Here is a 16,860-nt window from a genome sequence, read left to right on the forward strand (position 1 = left end):
AACCAATCAGAGTTATTATTATGTGTGAAAGATATTTCCCACTGCGCATGACGCCAAGTTGGCGATTCAAAACAAAGATGGCGACCTCCTCGTTTGTTTCTATGAGGAATTATTGGAAAGACTTTTCCCTTCCAGAGCTCCAGGTATGAATGCTAAGGGCAAAAAATAATTTAGTCCTATGTAGGTATTGGCTGAACTTGAATCATAGTGGTCTTGCTGTTTGTTAAGTACATTAAAGTGAGGTAAATACATTCTGTGAAATTAAAGAATCGCTGTGTCTACATGTCCGGCAGCCGGACAGGTTGTTGAAAATACTCCGTGTCCGGCAGTCAATTTTTTTTAAAATTTTCAGTTAATAATATCAAATCCTTGTTCACATGGCTGAAACCGTCACTATTTCCACCGTAATGTGAATGGTAGTGTGCTCGGCACCCCTGATGTTTTCAACTTTGAAGCTCTCCGCGAGCTTCCGGACAGGAAATCGTAAATACTCCATGTCCGGCCGTCGAACATTTCCCGAGTATTAAGTCATTCCACTCAAAATGTGCGAGCTATACCATCCTAGGCGATGCTGTTCTTGTTTCCACGGCTCAAAAGTACGATTACCATCGAAATACTAGTGTTTTGTTTCTTCCGGGAATTGCAGTGTTTTCCAACAGCTTCCGGACGCGAAATCGTAAATACTCCGTGTCCGGCAGTCCAATATTTCCCGATTAGTAAGTCTTTCGAAACAAAATATTCGAGTTTAACCACCCTAGGCGACGCTGTTCTTGTTTACACGGCTCAAGGGTACAATTACCACCGAAATACTAGTGTTTTTGTCACGAATGGCAATGTTTTCCACGAGCTTCCGGACACGAATCGTAAATACTCCTTGACCGGCAGTCGAATTTTCGAGCTATACCATCTTTGGCGATGCTGATCTTGTTTACATGGCTAACTGTTTGCGCTAGCGTTCATTTTTATGTGACTCTCCCCACTCTGTACATAAAAATACTATATGAACTACTTCCGGACACGTCGTGTAGTGAAAGGGCAATTGGGTCACGCTTTATCAGCTGACCCAGCGTGACCTAATTTGAGCGGGAAATTGAAGAGCGACCGACCGCAGGAGATTAAGAGGTTAAGGCGTGCTGTATCTGGGCAGTAAAGGTGAAAAGAAGACTGAAGGTAAGGACCACACATTTGATCTTGTTTATTTGGGGTTGTTAATGTAGCTGAGCTGAGGCTTGATTATACTATGCACGCGAAAGGAAAGGGTGTTGTGACTGCTGTCTGTGAGCCGAATGGAGGTTGCCGTCAATATTTGTTTTCTTTCTCTTCCGGGAAAATTGACTAGTTAGCGATTTGATATGTATATGTTGATGGGTTGCACTAAAATGTCCTGGCCAAAAATTAGAAACCCTGCGTTTGCCAATTGAGATATTGTGTGAGATGTGTTTGTCTGGTTAATTTGGTCCCGGGGCGAGGAGGGGGAATTCCGTCAATTCCATGCCAATTGAAAAATAGAACTAAAAGATAGTCAAATGCTCCGGGGTAAATTGGTAAGAGGCAAATAACCCCCACTCTGTGATGGACTTACTGGGACAATGTCCCAGTAATGGGGGGAGGGGGGAAGTGGGCACTGCTGGAATTGACTGGCACATTAAAAGACATGAGCCTGAGTGTGGCTTGAGCTTATTTCATCCCTAAAAGATTGCCCTTTAAGACTACTGATAAATGTTAGCTAAAAGTAAGCAAATGAAGACATTACAATGTTCCCCTTTCTTTCTTTCTTTTTAACTTGCAACTCCAAAAGATACATTGACAGTGAAAAATGTTTCCGGTTCATCCCAAACAACCAGAATTGGAGTAAAATCCGGCATTTTCATCGCTAAGGGAGACTTCGGGCATCACCTTTCATTCAATATGAGAGCATCCCACTGGGGCGCGGCAGGGTAACAACTCGGCCCAGTTCCTCTCGCCTGGTGCACTGTACACTTCTTTCAGTGTATGTTCCTCGTCTGGAAATCCATTTTTTGTCCTTTCTGGAGTTATATACCCTGGAATAGTTGACTCAAAAGTTTTAGAGGTTGCATCGTTTAAAGTTTATTACTTGTAGGCTGGTCAAAAGGTGTAGTGGAGCGGGGATGTTACTTTTCGAGTATTGATCTTTTAGCGCGCGAATTTGAAACAACTGTCCATATTTAGTAAACTTGATTTGTCTGAATGCTCTTACTCTCGTTAGTTGATGGTTACACACCATTTGTTATATCTGTTTATCTATCATCACCAGCAACTTCTCCATGCAAAGGAAATCGCATTCACGTTTCAGGATAGCATTTCCTATCCAAAACAACTAGGTTGTCCCTCAGTTGTCCGATTATTATAATTATTATTGTTATTTTAGGATTTTTCACGATGGATCCAAAGTTAAAGGTTAGTATACAATCGTGATGATGCTTTTGTAAAGAGTATTTGGAGAATAGTAAGAGTTCAACAGTACTCACTTGCCATTAATTTAACGCTGCGTTAAAAGAAAGTATAAGAAAGTAAACAAAATACTTTGACATCACTTCACAATTAAATGACATATGCTAACTTCTCAATGCTTTTGTAAGAGGAAGCACGCCTATCGTATCAAACCTTCCGTATTGGAAACCGTAAGTTGCCAATACGGCACCAATTAGAAATCATTCTCATAGCAGCTATTGTGAATGCAGAGGAAGATCGTGTGCAGTGAGTCCAGTATAATTAGTGGGATTCTGTGGACTGCAACTTGCCATTTTTCTCCTTCATTTTATTTTCTAACATTATAGTGTTAATAATTGTTTCTAGGAGATTGTTGAACACAACAAGTTTTACTTGACAACAAGATATCAAACGGCACAAATACACTATCCTCGTGTACAACAGGCTGTGGGAGCTTTCAGGCTTTGTAAAGCTACGCCTAGGAAAAAGGTAACGGATACGTCAACTTTGGAGAAAATGCCTTCTTTGACGTGTTGCGAAGAAATGCAAGATATAGTGCAGAAAGGTAAATATGGAGCTGTTTCATCCAATGTGGGAACTTTCGACAAGAAATCTCTGGACATCATTTGCAAAATCCACGAACTCCGCGACATCTCCATGCGAGTCAAAGAGGAGAAATCTTGGCTGAGAAAAGAAATGTCGGTCCCCAATGGAAAGTGTTCTATTTCAAAGGAAGATATGGCCAGGTATGAGGACTTGATCTTCAACTCTCCTGATGGGCATGCCGTACTAGACAACAATAACTTTATCCTCTCTTCAGATCTTGCCACGATTGCTGGAAGAAGGTGGCTGCATTACAGTATTTTAGCGGGTATCACAAAGATCTTACAATCCACAAACAAACAGACGATGGTGTTTATGCTGAACGACCTTCTCCAGATGCGCACAAAAGACCTGCGTCAAGTTGTACATGAATTTTCGATTAGCAGTGCGAGGTTCATCACATTTTTCGCCCATGTCTGTAAGTCCAGGGCTGGGGAAGTACAGTTTTCTACACCACAGGAACCAGGCTGTCACTGGACTTTGTTGTACGTAGATTTGACTACAAATAAATGGTTCTACTGTGACACCGCCGGATGGACCCCACCAAAAGATGTGAAGAAACTAGTCTCTCCGATTGTGGAACTGATTTATGAAGAGGCTAATGTGGGCATTAAGTCTTTCAAAGGACTTGTGCAGGGCCATGTCGAAGAAAAGTCTCAAGTTAGCCACGTTTGCTCTTGCAAATGTCTGCCAAATATTCCTCTGCAGACATGTGGTAATGTTTGTGGTGTTGCGGTAATCTTCTTAGCAGCTATTGCTTCTTGCGCTCCTAAACTATGGAGAGATGTATTTCTTGTTAACAACGCCAAGTTTCCAGATGATTTGAAGTGGATCTTGCACCCTACTTCTTATTCTGATTTTATGAGAAGCAAGGTTATTTCTTGGTTGCTGGAGAATAGGGTTGAGGTAGCTTCTTTGGGGATCATCGATAGTCAGTTTGAATGCAAAGAAGCTGTTTCAGGTATGAACGTCTTTCCGGATAGTGCGGGCCCTGGCGACAGTACGAGGCACCCCAAAAGGTTTCTAAAGGAAGACATTGATCTTTTCGACATTTCTGATGACGATATTAAAAGCTGTCGTAGCGACGTGACGGGATACTCTGACACCGTGGAGTATTCAGACATAGAAAGCGGTGATGACACAAAGGACACCACCAAGATTCATCGTCGACCTGATACGATTGAGAGACCTCACCTTCAAGACTGTGACACTGGTATATCGGACAACACTGGCGAGCACCCAACCGAGCACGAAATAGCCCAGGAACCTGTGGAGGCCACCAACTGTCCTGATGAGGATTCCACTGTCAATCGTCAGTTTCACATCAAAGAAGCTGTTCCAGGTGCAAACGCCTTTTCTGATAGCGAGGGCTCGGATGACAGGAGCCCAAAAAGGTTTCTAGAAGAAGAAACTGATGTTCACGAAATATCTGCTGACGATGACAAAGGTTGCAGTGGTGATGACTCGGGATACTCTGACACCACAGAGCGTTCAAAGATAGCAGTTGGTGAAGACATAAAGGACACCACCAACATGCAGCCTGGACGTGGCAAAGCGGAGGGGCGTGAACACCTTGAATGGGACACTGCCAACTTCGATGACATTAGCGAGGACCCGACCGAACAGGAAATAAGCGAGAGACTTCAGGACGCCAACAACGAGGATTCCGTTGTCGATCAGTCACCGGACAACCCACCCACACATCGTGAAACGGACCCCACCGTTCCTTCAGTACCTAGCGCCAACAACACAGATAGTGCTTGCAGGTTCTACGTGGGACAGAAGTTTATGGAGCTGGAAGATTTTCTTAATTTTAAAAAGTCTTTTGAAGATGCCAACTTTTGTGAGTTGTACAACAAGGATGCTCGCTATTTAACATCAGCATCGAAGCGTGTACCAAAGAGAGTTGCTGCAGCCAAACCTTCCCTCAAGTACTACTCGTTGCTCTTATACTGCAAGTTTGGAGGGCGACCAAATGCCTCAAAAGAGCGCACAAGAAAAACAAAATCGTTTCGCCAAGGCTGCCCCTTTGAAGTATACCTGTCATTGTCATCCGATGGTCAAGCTCTTGAAGTTGTGAGAGTCAATGAGGAGCACAACCACGCCTTGACAAAACAGCTGTATGCTCACCTACCCAGGCAGAGAGCGGTTTCGGAAGAAGTAAGAAAGGACATAAAGGATGCCCTTAACCTCAAGGCGAATAAGAAACTGCTTCAACATAAACTTGAACAGAAGTCTGGTAAAAAAATAACGCTGAAAGATATTTCGAACATTCAACAAAGAACACCATGTGAAAACGATCAGAACAACCTCGAAATCGTTACTAACCTCTTGAGACAGCAACAAGGATCCATTACTGAAGTTATAGTCGATGAGGACAACAACTTCAAGGGCCTCGTCTACCAAGACGAATACATGCGCAGCATGTACAATAAGTTCCCGGAAATGATAATGGTAGATGCCACATATAAGCTGTTAGATCTAAGAATGCCTCTGTATCTGCTTCTGGCCGTTGACGGAGACGGGTCAAGTGAAATAGTAGGACTGTTTATTCTAGCTGAAGAGACACAGTCAGTAATCGAATCTGCTGTCACCATCTTTAAGCGTTTTAATCCCCGCTGGACGGATACTAAGGTGATAATGTCAGACAAGGACTTCACTGAAAGGGATGCATTTAAAAATTGTTTCCCGGAAGCTTCTCTTAACATTTGTCTGTATCACACCCTACGATCGTTTCGCAGAGAAATTACCTGTGACAAATTAGGTATCACATCTGCCGAAAGGTTGCGATGTCTGGAACTTGTGTCCAAATTGGCGTATGCAAAATCCAACAAGGAATTTGACACGCACTGGGCTGAAATTAAAGCCACGAAACTTAACAGCGTCATCGAGTACCTAGAACTCAACTGGTTGCCAGTAAAACATCAGTGGGTGGCATGTTTTAAAGACGAAGCGCTAAATCTTGGAGAAAACACCAACAACCGTCTCGAATCCCTTTTCAGCAAAATCAAAAGCGTCTGTTCAAAGTACGCAAGTCTGTTGCAGTTTTTTCACGAATTTTTCTCCGTCCTCAGAACGTTACGAAATGAACGTAATCACCATTACCTGATGGCACTGGCACGCAAACCGGTGGAGAACCAACACTGTGATCCAAGCGTTCAACAATATGCACAGCATTTAACTCCATACGCCTTCCAGTTTGTCCGTACTCAAATTGACCTTTCAAATGCTATCAAGACAGAGAATGTCACAAGTCATCCGGCGACCTCATAACTGCAACTCCGTCTTCGTGTACATGCTCTTCTGCTAAACGAATGGGACTGCCGTGCCGACACATACTCAAAGTGCGAGACATGATGAATCTTCCCTTGTTTCAACCCACCCTAGTAAACCAAAGATGGACCATGGCCTATTATGAAGAACTGGCAGAGACGAGATTCAGTTGTGACGACAGCACACAATTGGACCAGTCTTACACAACTGTAACACTGACAGAAAATAAACAAACAGTTCTTTCTCAAGCACAGAAATTTAGGAAAGCCCTGAGAATCGCACAGTCCCTTGCGTCCTTGGCAAGTGAAGGTGGTATGCGTACTTTTACGACACGCCTACGCCAGTTGGAAGATGTAGCAGAGTACTGGAGTTTGGGGAGAGAGGTAACAATATCTGCACAGAGGGATAGTCACTCGTCAGCTGGAAAGCAGGATCCTCAAGACAAGGAAAGTGGAAGAACAATCAAACGAAAGAGAAATGGAAAGGAGACGGAAGGAAAGGAACAGAAACTGGAAAATGCTAGTGAAAGGAAAGGACAAGAAACAAATGATGGACAAAGTGTGGAAAAGAAAGCAAGAACTGAAGCTAAAGGACAAGGAACAAAGGCAGAGACGTATGAAGAAAGGGAAAGCAAGAAAATGGCTCAAGAGATAAGGAAAGAAAGAAAAAGAATAGAAACCCATGTAAAGAGTAAGGGAAAGAAAATAAAGAATGACAGTGGAGAAAATGAAGAAAAACTCAAGACAGATGGAGGAGAACAAGACAAGTGGACGACAGGTGAAAGCCAAGAACAAGAAGTAAATGAAAAAAAGAAGCAACATACTGCGCAAACAGAAACTAAAGGGATGAAAGAAAAAAGAGGCATGAACGACATAAAAAGCCAGACACGCGGAGTAAAGGGAACTGAAAAGGAACAAGAAGTTCATGGAGAAAGTGAGGAACTGAGAAAAACAAGATACGAAACCAAAGATGCAGAATGCGAGAAAGAAAGTGACGACGCCTTCGGAAAGACTGGCCAACATTTGAATGGAAGAAATGGGCTAACAAAGGAAGCCTCAGAATGTACGCCAACATCTGGATTTCGTGACATTAAAATGCCACCAAAAATAATGAAACGTGGACGCCCAAAAGGAGCAGAACTAACAGTCGTTGGCATACCTAAAACTAAGAAGAGGAAAGTGGAGGGACCAATATTGTTGCCTTACAAAAAACTGAAACCATATGACAAGGAAAGGATGATACTGGAATGTGTCACTAAGAAAAGGATAGTGGTTGCTGAAGCACTGAGTGGCAAGAGACTTTTGGACAATGACGATATTCAGACGAACATTCACTTAATACCGGACACTGTACGTGACTGTGACAACATTGACATTTTCCGGGTTGAAAATTTCTTTACGTAAGACACATGGTTCCAGATTCTAGAGATACTGCAGAGGAAAGAAGAAAGTGCTTGGTACTGCAAGGCGTGTAGCAAGGCGGTAAAGGACAACCAGGATTCAATTGCTTGTGATCGCTGTTTGTTGTGGTATCACTTTTCATGTTCGTCTTTAAGTAGCAAACCTAAAGCAAGAAACTGGTTTTTTAAAACTTGCAAAAACAAGTTCAATTAACTCTATTCACACCGATTCTTTGGGACCGGAAGGCGAATTCCGGCCTCGAGTCCATTTTTTCCGATACTGAACGGACAACATCTGTCTACAATATTGTCAAATAAGAATTACGAAACACATTGCGTGATGTTTTGCTGGGCGTAAGTCAGGAAATTACATTAACGGCTGGTAATGCTTACAGTCCGCAAAGCCGGCAAAATCTGCCTCCCCTCCCACCCATTTCGGTCTGAAAAGGGTAAAGAACATGAACTTCCTAACTAATTTCTATGTCACTGTTGTAATAATCTCGCACCGTTGTCGCTCTCTATTACTGATAGGTGGCAAGAAGCAAAATCTATGTAACTGATATGGTAACGCTAATGAAGTTGTTCTTATGGTTATTGTTGACTGCCGAGGGTAGGACAAAAAATATCTGTATTTATAACAAAGTAACTGTCAATTTACAGTTTCTCTTTAATGTCTATTTCGCTCTACATGTCTTTGTATCGAGCATGCCTGCGATTTGGTAAAACTACATACATTTCTCTTTGTTTATACACATGTATATATTTTCAGGGTCCGGGGGTATGCTCCCCCTCCCCTAGGAAATTTTGAAGAATCATGTTAAAGTCCGATCCGCGTTTCTTGCATTCTGACATATGTTTTCTAATAATATCTCTTTGTTAACACTCATTCCCTCTCTCCTAACCCTAACCCTTTGTGACCCGTGGGGCGAGGAAGGGGGGGGGGGGAGTGCAGCATGAATCTATGGGATAGAAGGACTGAAAGATGTTTCAAGTCCGTACTGCGCAGTCTCAGCAAAAGCCCAATGTTTATAAGTAAAACAAGTACAGTCTAATGTATGAATCGATATTATTCGTTACGAACCCCACATACCTTATCTAATTCTTTTTGAGCAGCGTCATCAATAATTATTTTTACAGCTTCAAAATTGTTTAATTAAATGGTATGAGAAAGATTCGAATCCATGATAGGAGGTTGACATGAACTTTGAATTAAATGTACTTCATGTGACTGGTTGCAAAATGTTTTGCATTTTGTGATGTCTGACATGAAGCAAAACAGACAAACCTAACTAAACTCCCAAGAGTACGCAGTACGGACTGGAAATCATCTTCATTTGAGAAACTATTCGACTGCCGGACAGGAAGCATTTACGACTTCGTGTCCGGAAGCTGTTGGAAAAACACTGCAATTTTTAATCTAAAACACTGCAATTCCCGGAAGAAACAAAACACTAGTATTTCGATGGTAATCGTACCCTTGAGCCGTGTAAACCAGAAAAGCGTAGCCTAGGGTGGTTAATCTCGAATATATTGATTGTAAAGACTTACTAATCGGTAAATATTGGACTGCCGGACACGGAGTATTTACGAGTTCGCGTCCGGAAGCTGTTGGAAAACACTGCAATTCCCGGAAGAAACAAGACACTATTATTTCGGTGGTAATCGTACCCTTGAGCCGTGGAAACAAGAACAGGATCGCCTAAGATGGTATAGCTCGCATTTTTTCAGTGGAATGACCTAATATTCGGGAAATGTTCGACTGCCGGACACGGAGTATTTACGATTTCCTGTCCGGAAGCTCGCGGAGAGCTTCAAAGTTGAAAACATCAGTATTACCGGGTGCCGAGCACACTACAATTCACATTACGGTGGAAATAGTGACGGTTTCAGCCATGTGAACAAGGATTTGATATTATTAACTGAAAATTTAAAAAAAAAATTGACTGCCGGACACGGAGTATTTTCAACAACCTGTCCGGCTGCCGGACATATAGACACAGCGTTAAAGAATATTAAGCTTAAATACAAATTACGCGACCCCCAAGTGGAACCTCCAAGATCTAGCTGGATGAACCAACCGCTGAGCTGTTAGAAACTCTGGTGAGCAAGGTCAATCGAAATGAGCTGTGTCTGGATGTCCGGTAACCCCGACAGGGTTTTTTCGATTCTCCATGACCGGCACTCAGTACAAGTCTCGCCAACGTTAGACTCAAAACGCTCATTATGTACATGTATGTGTGATTGACTGATAAATAAACAAGGTAAAAGAGGCGTCTTGTAGCGTTAATCACTGTCCTATACATCAAGAGATTTGCTAAGAAATCCTGTCCAGCGGCTATAGACATTTAGACACTTAATTTAAAATACTCTGTGTCTGGCAATCTGTAAAAATCTCTACACCATTACAGTGGTTTTAAGAAATGTGCAGATGTGTGCAGGACAAAAAGGTAGTTCACCTTGATGCTTCCTTTTTTAATTTCATTATTTCCCATGGTCTTCTTGATAGAAATCGTTAGATGTAACTGCTGCGGAACTAGCAGATCGTCAAGATGAATCAGACACCTCAAGAAAGAAGCTTGTAGAACTGAGTCGTGATTTCAAAAAGAATACACCAGAGGTAACCCTAATCTAATTCCAAAATCATTGGTACATTCAATAATTACTACAACCCTTTCACAAGCCTGCAAATAATTTTTTGCCATAAGCCAGGGACAAGGTTTTACCTGACAAGCAGCCACCCTGGTCAGACAAAAAAAAATTACAAGACTTATTAAGTGGGATGCCTGTGGCAGACCACTTTATAAGTTGCCCGGCATCTCATTTTCATTGTCTTGTTTGTTGTTTTTTAAATTAAAAGAAACACTTTTTTGAATGGTTCAAATCCTTTGAATTGTCTGCAGCCGTTTGCTGCCAAAACATGCATGGTAGCCTGTTTGATTCCCTGCAAGAGGAAGTATTACATGTAATAAAGAATCAAAATGGCCGTAGGTGATGGTCACATGTCACATGGTTCGGGCAAATGGGAACATTTTATCAAGAACACAAAATCCTTGGAACATTCACCAGATTTACATACGATACCCTACTCATTGAACCCAACTTGCGTAATACATGTAGTACTCTTATATTTTTTGGTGACCAATCGAAGGTAATACAAGGCACAAGTTTTTAGAAGTTTTAGCTAGTTTTTTTAGACCAATGAAAAAAAAAAAAAAAAATTTAAATTTAATGTTTGAAATAATTTTGTTAATGTGCTCATGTATTTTCCTGTGCTGTGAATCACAGACAGAAAATCTCTGGAACACAGAAATAATGCCACATGTTTTATGATCCACAGTATTTATTTTAAGCAAATTGGAACAAAAATGTTAATGTTTTAAGGGGCACTGGACATCATGCTAAATTTGCTGTTTCTAGGTCAAAACTGGGTAAAAATCTTAATTGCGGTAATTAGTATTTGTAGCTCACACGTGCAACACATTCCTGACAACCCACTGACAAGATACACTATATCAAATGTATAAAATTTTGTTGCACAAAGATCTATTCATATTTAATCTTTGGCGACTTTAGAACTGTGAAAACCATCTCCAAGCTTGAAAAAAACTCCATGGATGCAATAACAATGAATAGCTTCAGTGCACTTCAGTTGTTATTGGCAACAAAACCACACCATCATTTTTTGGTCTTCATTAATGCAAAGACGTATTTTAGTGTTTTGAAGATTGACTGAAATAGCATGACACTGCCCCTTTTAAGATGGGCTGATTTTTTCACACTTTCATAAAGCATCAGAAATGCTACGATAATTATACAATGATTTTGTCTACTAAATTCAGCTCACTTGTGAAATTCTCTTCTTTTACATTAAACAGTGTTTAAAATCTAAAGAGATGCTGTTGTTATTCAAGCAATAAATGTCAATAGAGTTTTCACCAAAGCGAGGGAAGGATACAATCATTTTTGACATTGTAATTTGACCAAAATTTTGGCATCTTGATGGTTTCCACAGTGACATCATCAACTTACAAAACGAAAATCGTGAGGTCTTCTGAATTTTTATCTAAACAAGGGTCAAGAAGATGTGCTACAATGTGATAAGAAACCTTTTTTCACTTCTGTAACTGTTTTTCGTTTCGAAAATACAGCCTTTTGAAGTTCCGAATTGTCACCTTGCTAGACACCATGATACAAAGCTGGCTGAAAAACATGTCTCTTCCTATGATTCTCAGAAGTTTGAATGTTTCAAGTATATTACGAGATGTGTTCACACACATGTATTTCATCTCTTGAGCGAAAGTAAGTGCCTTCGTGGCAAAGTGAACTCCAAGTGTTTTCGTTGATTACTGGCCGCCATATTGGTGGACCATGGACAGTCTACCAACAAGGTGGCGTCGTGTGAAACGCTTTGGCAAATTATTAATAACTCAGAAACGATGTACTGCACAGACCTGAGAATTTGAAGAGGTGGTTTATCTATTTGTCTTTACAGCATTTCAGGTTGTTGGCTTGTTTATTGGACAGTTTCGAATTTGTTTTTTGTTGCGTGACAATGAAAGTGATCCAACATGCGTGCACTGCCCAATGCTGTTTTGACAATATTGTTGCTTTTGTGTTGCCATTCTTTTCTTATGTTGCTGCTTTCTTTTTTTGTCATTCCAGTTGAACATAGTACATTTGTACAAATCCTGAAAGGTTTCTGCTTTTGTTGTGCATATGCAATAACATTAACATTTCTAATAATTATTATTTACATGTACATGTAGTTATTGAGGTCATGGTAAGAGCGAAAATTTGCTGTAAGACTGCTCATAAAATCTTAAGTATCAGTCTGATGAAAAAGCAAACAACATGCATTTGTGGAACAGTACCCTTGTTGATTCCACAGTATGTACATTGCAGTGTTATAAATTGATTAAATCAATGCAACAAATATGGGCGTAGCGTTACCACTAACAGTTGTAGTAAGACAATGTGAAAAGCAAGCTGCAAATGATAACAAATCAAAATGAAACTTAGCCATTATGCATTACGGCCATATATTGAAAGGCCACCTTTGCATTTGGCTTTTTTTTTTAGTCAAAATATATATATATTTAATTTCACACTTTAACAGAAGACCCCAGTCTGTCATAAGCTTTCCGGTCAGACTGATCGATTGCCAGTCAAACCTCAAATTTACCGGACAAATGTCCGATGACTGGTGCTTATTTGCAGGCTTGCTTTCGAGCTTAAGTTGGTTGGCATAAGTGCTCCACTTATTGAGGAAACTGTTGGTTAAATCAAAGTGAAGTACATGTACATGTTATAAATCAAATGTTTGTACATGTACTTGGTGAGAGGGGAAAATTGGAGTACCCTGAAAAGAAGCACTCAGCTTAAAGCAGAGAAAAGAACAAGCAAATTTAGCTGATATGCTATGCCAATGCTGCTTCCCAAAATACTTTACCTGCAGGTTGTTATTAATGGACCCTGGTATACATCCTACTCGACAGAAAGTCAGGGATACTACATATTGAACAAGATCTATGTCATATAGATCTACCCTCTTGAAATAGGTGTTTTAAATCTACAATAAACGTTGAGGTTGAGGTCAAGACCTACATGTAGTACCCTCAAGGCAAGTGCATTGTACATGTACTTCTGGGTAAGGTTAGGTTAAGGGTTAGAGTTTATCTGTGACATCAATTGGGCACTTTCTGGATTTTGTCTTTGATGTTCCCGAATTCAAATCGACTATGCTCCTGGTGCCCTCAAGCCAGTTGGGGTTCGGTGATTCCGAATTCTAATCCACCATGTGTACTACAGTTGGGTTTCCAACCATTCAACCATGTTATGTTTGATTTATATATTTCTCTTACTTCTCATCAATTTAATAAGGATTGCTTCCTTGAGCATTATGTTCAATTAATATGGAAAATGTACATACTATATACAGTACTATTAGATGATGCACATTGCATGTATTATACAATAATAACGTTCGATTATAATCAATTTGCCTTAAGAAGTCTTCATAAGTTATTTAATATTACACGAGGCATGGCATCACCGTATTTTTCAAGATATATATATATATATATATAATATATATATATATATATATAAATAAATGAAAGGAATAATAATAATAATAATAATAATATTAATAATATTATTATTATCATTATTTATTATTGTTACTATAACTACTACCACTATTACTATCATCATCATCATCATCATCATCATCATCAGATGTGTACTTTTGTACTGTTTTTCACAGGTACAGTGTACAGTAACTAAATTATTGCCTGAGATGTAAGTTATTATTAGTCATTCTACATGTATATTAATTATTGAATTCATAATTATTTAGTTTTGACATGTACTTTTTTTATTATTTCAGGACATCAGGAAAAAAGTGGCTCCTCTTTTAAAGAGTTTCCAAGCTGAGGTTAGTAATCTCCATTGGTTTTACATGTATCATGATGGTCATTTTTATTGATATTTGACATGTGTCAGTATCAAAAATACGTGACCTTGGGATCTTCAGAGCTTTTTAATAAGTTGTTTGAGTTTGGATTGAAGTGATCTGTCAGCGCTGGGATTTAGTATCCATGGCAACTCAGGTTGACGTCCCCATCACACTGCAATATTAATGGGAAAGTGTACAGTTGTTCAGAAGTAAATAAAAAAGGGAGAGAAGATGGAAAAAATATATAAAACATGGATAAATTCCCAAGCCGTGGACCAGAAAGGTCCAGACCTGGAGTTGCAAAATAATAAATGTGACCATGAGGAGCTCCTTGGATAACTTTCAGGGTCACCCCACAGCTGGAAGCAACCAGTGGTGATCAGCATTGCTTTGCCTTGAATGTAATTATTAACTCTCATAAGAGTTAAAGAATTTCAAAATTAATATAATTTTATATGTTGTGGTTTAAATTTGTTTTGGTTTGAATTTTTCTTAAAAAAAATTCATTTTTTTCAAACCAGTGTAAATTTTTTAAACTGTTTTTTAAAATCAACTGTCTAAAAAGGAGATTTTTTTGGAAGGGGGTTGGGGGTGTAGTTAAAAAAACAGGGGTTTGAAATAAAAAAAAATTAATGAACTTTTCAAGCCACAAACAAAATTAAACCACTGACAACATATATATATAAGTTTTTGTTTTGTTTACCCCTAGGCCAATTGAAAGCCCCTTGAGCTAACTTATAATGTAATTTATAATTATTTAGCCTGCATTACAGTAGCCTGAAAATGACAACTCTTACTGTTTTGGTAGAAATTGGCACTGCCAGTATCTGTTTACATGTAATAATAAATGTTTGGATGTAAACTCAATTTATAATGTTAATAGGACTGAGTGGAGTCCAATTAGGTCTGTAATCATATGAGTGATTAACAAAATCGGATGACCAGGTAGCGGGAGTTCAATTTGTTTAATGACGAGTATGATTATAGACGACATGAAGTCCTGTCACCAATTAATCATAACCATTACAATTTCCGAGAAAACAAAATTAATGCATCCCATTTTGTCCATTTTGGAAAATCCCCAGTTTGGTAGGGTAAGTGGCTGTTGCTATGGTTATTGTGATAAATCCTGTGAATTAAGCTGAGTGCATTTAATACATGTATGATTGGCTGATGTAACTTTCCCATTTTATGTATCTGATTACAGCCAACTGTCTGATTTCACTCTCCGATTTCAACCCTACACAATAATCAGTGAAAAATAATTAAACAGTAGTTAATGCAACAATCATATTTGAGAAAATTGTAATGGTTATGATTAAAAATAATAATAAATAATTACTGCCTTTCTTTTAGATTGATGCCCTATCAAAGAGAAGCAAAGCGTCAGAAACTGCCTTTCTCTCGATTTATAAGAAACTGATGGATGTTCCAGGTTGGGCATTTTTGTTTCAAATTTACATTTACCAATTGTATCAGATGTTGTAAGATTGCGATAGTGTAATGTGTGATGACTGTGGATTACTAGTCAGAATTATCCAGTTACATGAACGTGTATGTCCTTCAGAGTTTTGCACAAATTATAATTATTTACAACAAAATTATAATAAGTTTTGATACGGACTTTGGTGGAAGGTACCTACATGTATCATGTAGTTTTCATTAGGGGTGCGTTCCTTTGGGATGATCCGAAAAAGGATCACTGATCCAAGATCACTTGGATCATGGTGCATCAAAGGATCGGAAAAATCCTCTCCCACAGTGGATTCATCGGTTCCTTTGATGCACTGTGATCCAAGTGATCTTGGATCAGTGATCCTTTTTCGGATCATCCCAAAGGAACACATCCTAAGATCCACATGGCAAAATAGTGTTTGGGTGCCTGATATAATCCAGGGGCTACCACTGTTGATAGCCAACTGTAGACTTTATGAAGACTGCTCCAATGCACATGGCTGGCAAATACCAACAACCCTGCAATGGGAGGAAGGAAATTAGACCTGTTGCTTTGGTCAAATCAATGAAAACACAGAAAGGGGGATCATAATAACAAACCAAGCCCAAGATGCCAAATTCACTTTATTACACATAGATCCACCTGATGATCGACAATCATGATCACCACATGCAACCCTGCAAAACACAATGGGAAATCTTATGACCCTAATGCATAACACCGCTGACCATCAATGCCTCCATTTTGACTTTGCATAAATTTAATTTAGCCAAATTAAATTGCATTTAACAGCATTGAAAAATGTTTTGATACGTCCCTTGGGGAATCCCAGTGTTTTAAGCAACTAACACATTAATTTAAAAGTAACAGATTGCATATTCTCTAGCTAATTTAACTGTGAGATGCAACAATTGCTACTGTATTACCAATGACTTAGACTACAAAGCTTGCAACTTAGAGCAAACTCCACTGAACCATTGCCAACTCCAGCATCACCACACAAACAGCTTATTGTCGAAACCAAAAGAACAGTCAAACAACAGTATACTGTAGGTTTAGACTTTCTATAATATTGAGACACACTCTCACTGTCTTTCCAGCTGGCCATGTAACTGACTACTAAAATTGGATAGATCAGTGATATTAGTTTTCTCCTGACCAATCAAGTCAAAGACTTCTCAATGATTCACTGATACCATGTACTACTACTACACGCTCAGA

The 16,860-nt window shown here is 39.5% G+C and overlaps 1 protein-coding gene across 3 annotated transcripts in view; it reads left to right on the plus strand.

Moving 5' to 3' along the window:
• Positions 1-61: 61 nt before the first annotated feature.
• Positions 62-16,860, plus strand: part of LOC138045601 (protein CASP-like) — a 142,294-nt gene continuing 125,495 nt past the window's right edge. For 2 of the 3 annotated variants that reach the window (XM_068892157.1, XM_068892156.1), the window contains exons 1-4: positions 62-143; positions 10,233-10,343; positions 14,115-14,162; positions 15,540-15,618. In XM_068892157.1, coding sequence (XP_068748258.1) covers positions 78-143; positions 10,233-10,343; positions 14,115-14,162; positions 15,540-15,618 — 304 coding nt within the window. In that variant the 5' untranslated portion in view covers positions 62-77. Of the gene's footprint in view, positions 144-10,232; positions 10,344-13,284; positions 13,347-14,114; positions 14,163-15,539; positions 15,619-16,860 lie in introns of those variants that run through there. The other variant, XM_068892158.1, reaches the window with a different exon arrangement.

The sequence above is a fragment of the Montipora capricornis genome, chromosome 4 (genome assembly GCF_036669925.1).
Source record: "Montipora capricornis isolate CH-2021 chromosome 4, ASM3666992v2, whole genome shotgun sequence".
Lineage (NCBI taxonomy): Eukaryota > Metazoa > Cnidaria > Anthozoa > Scleractinia > Acroporidae > Montipora > Montipora capricornis.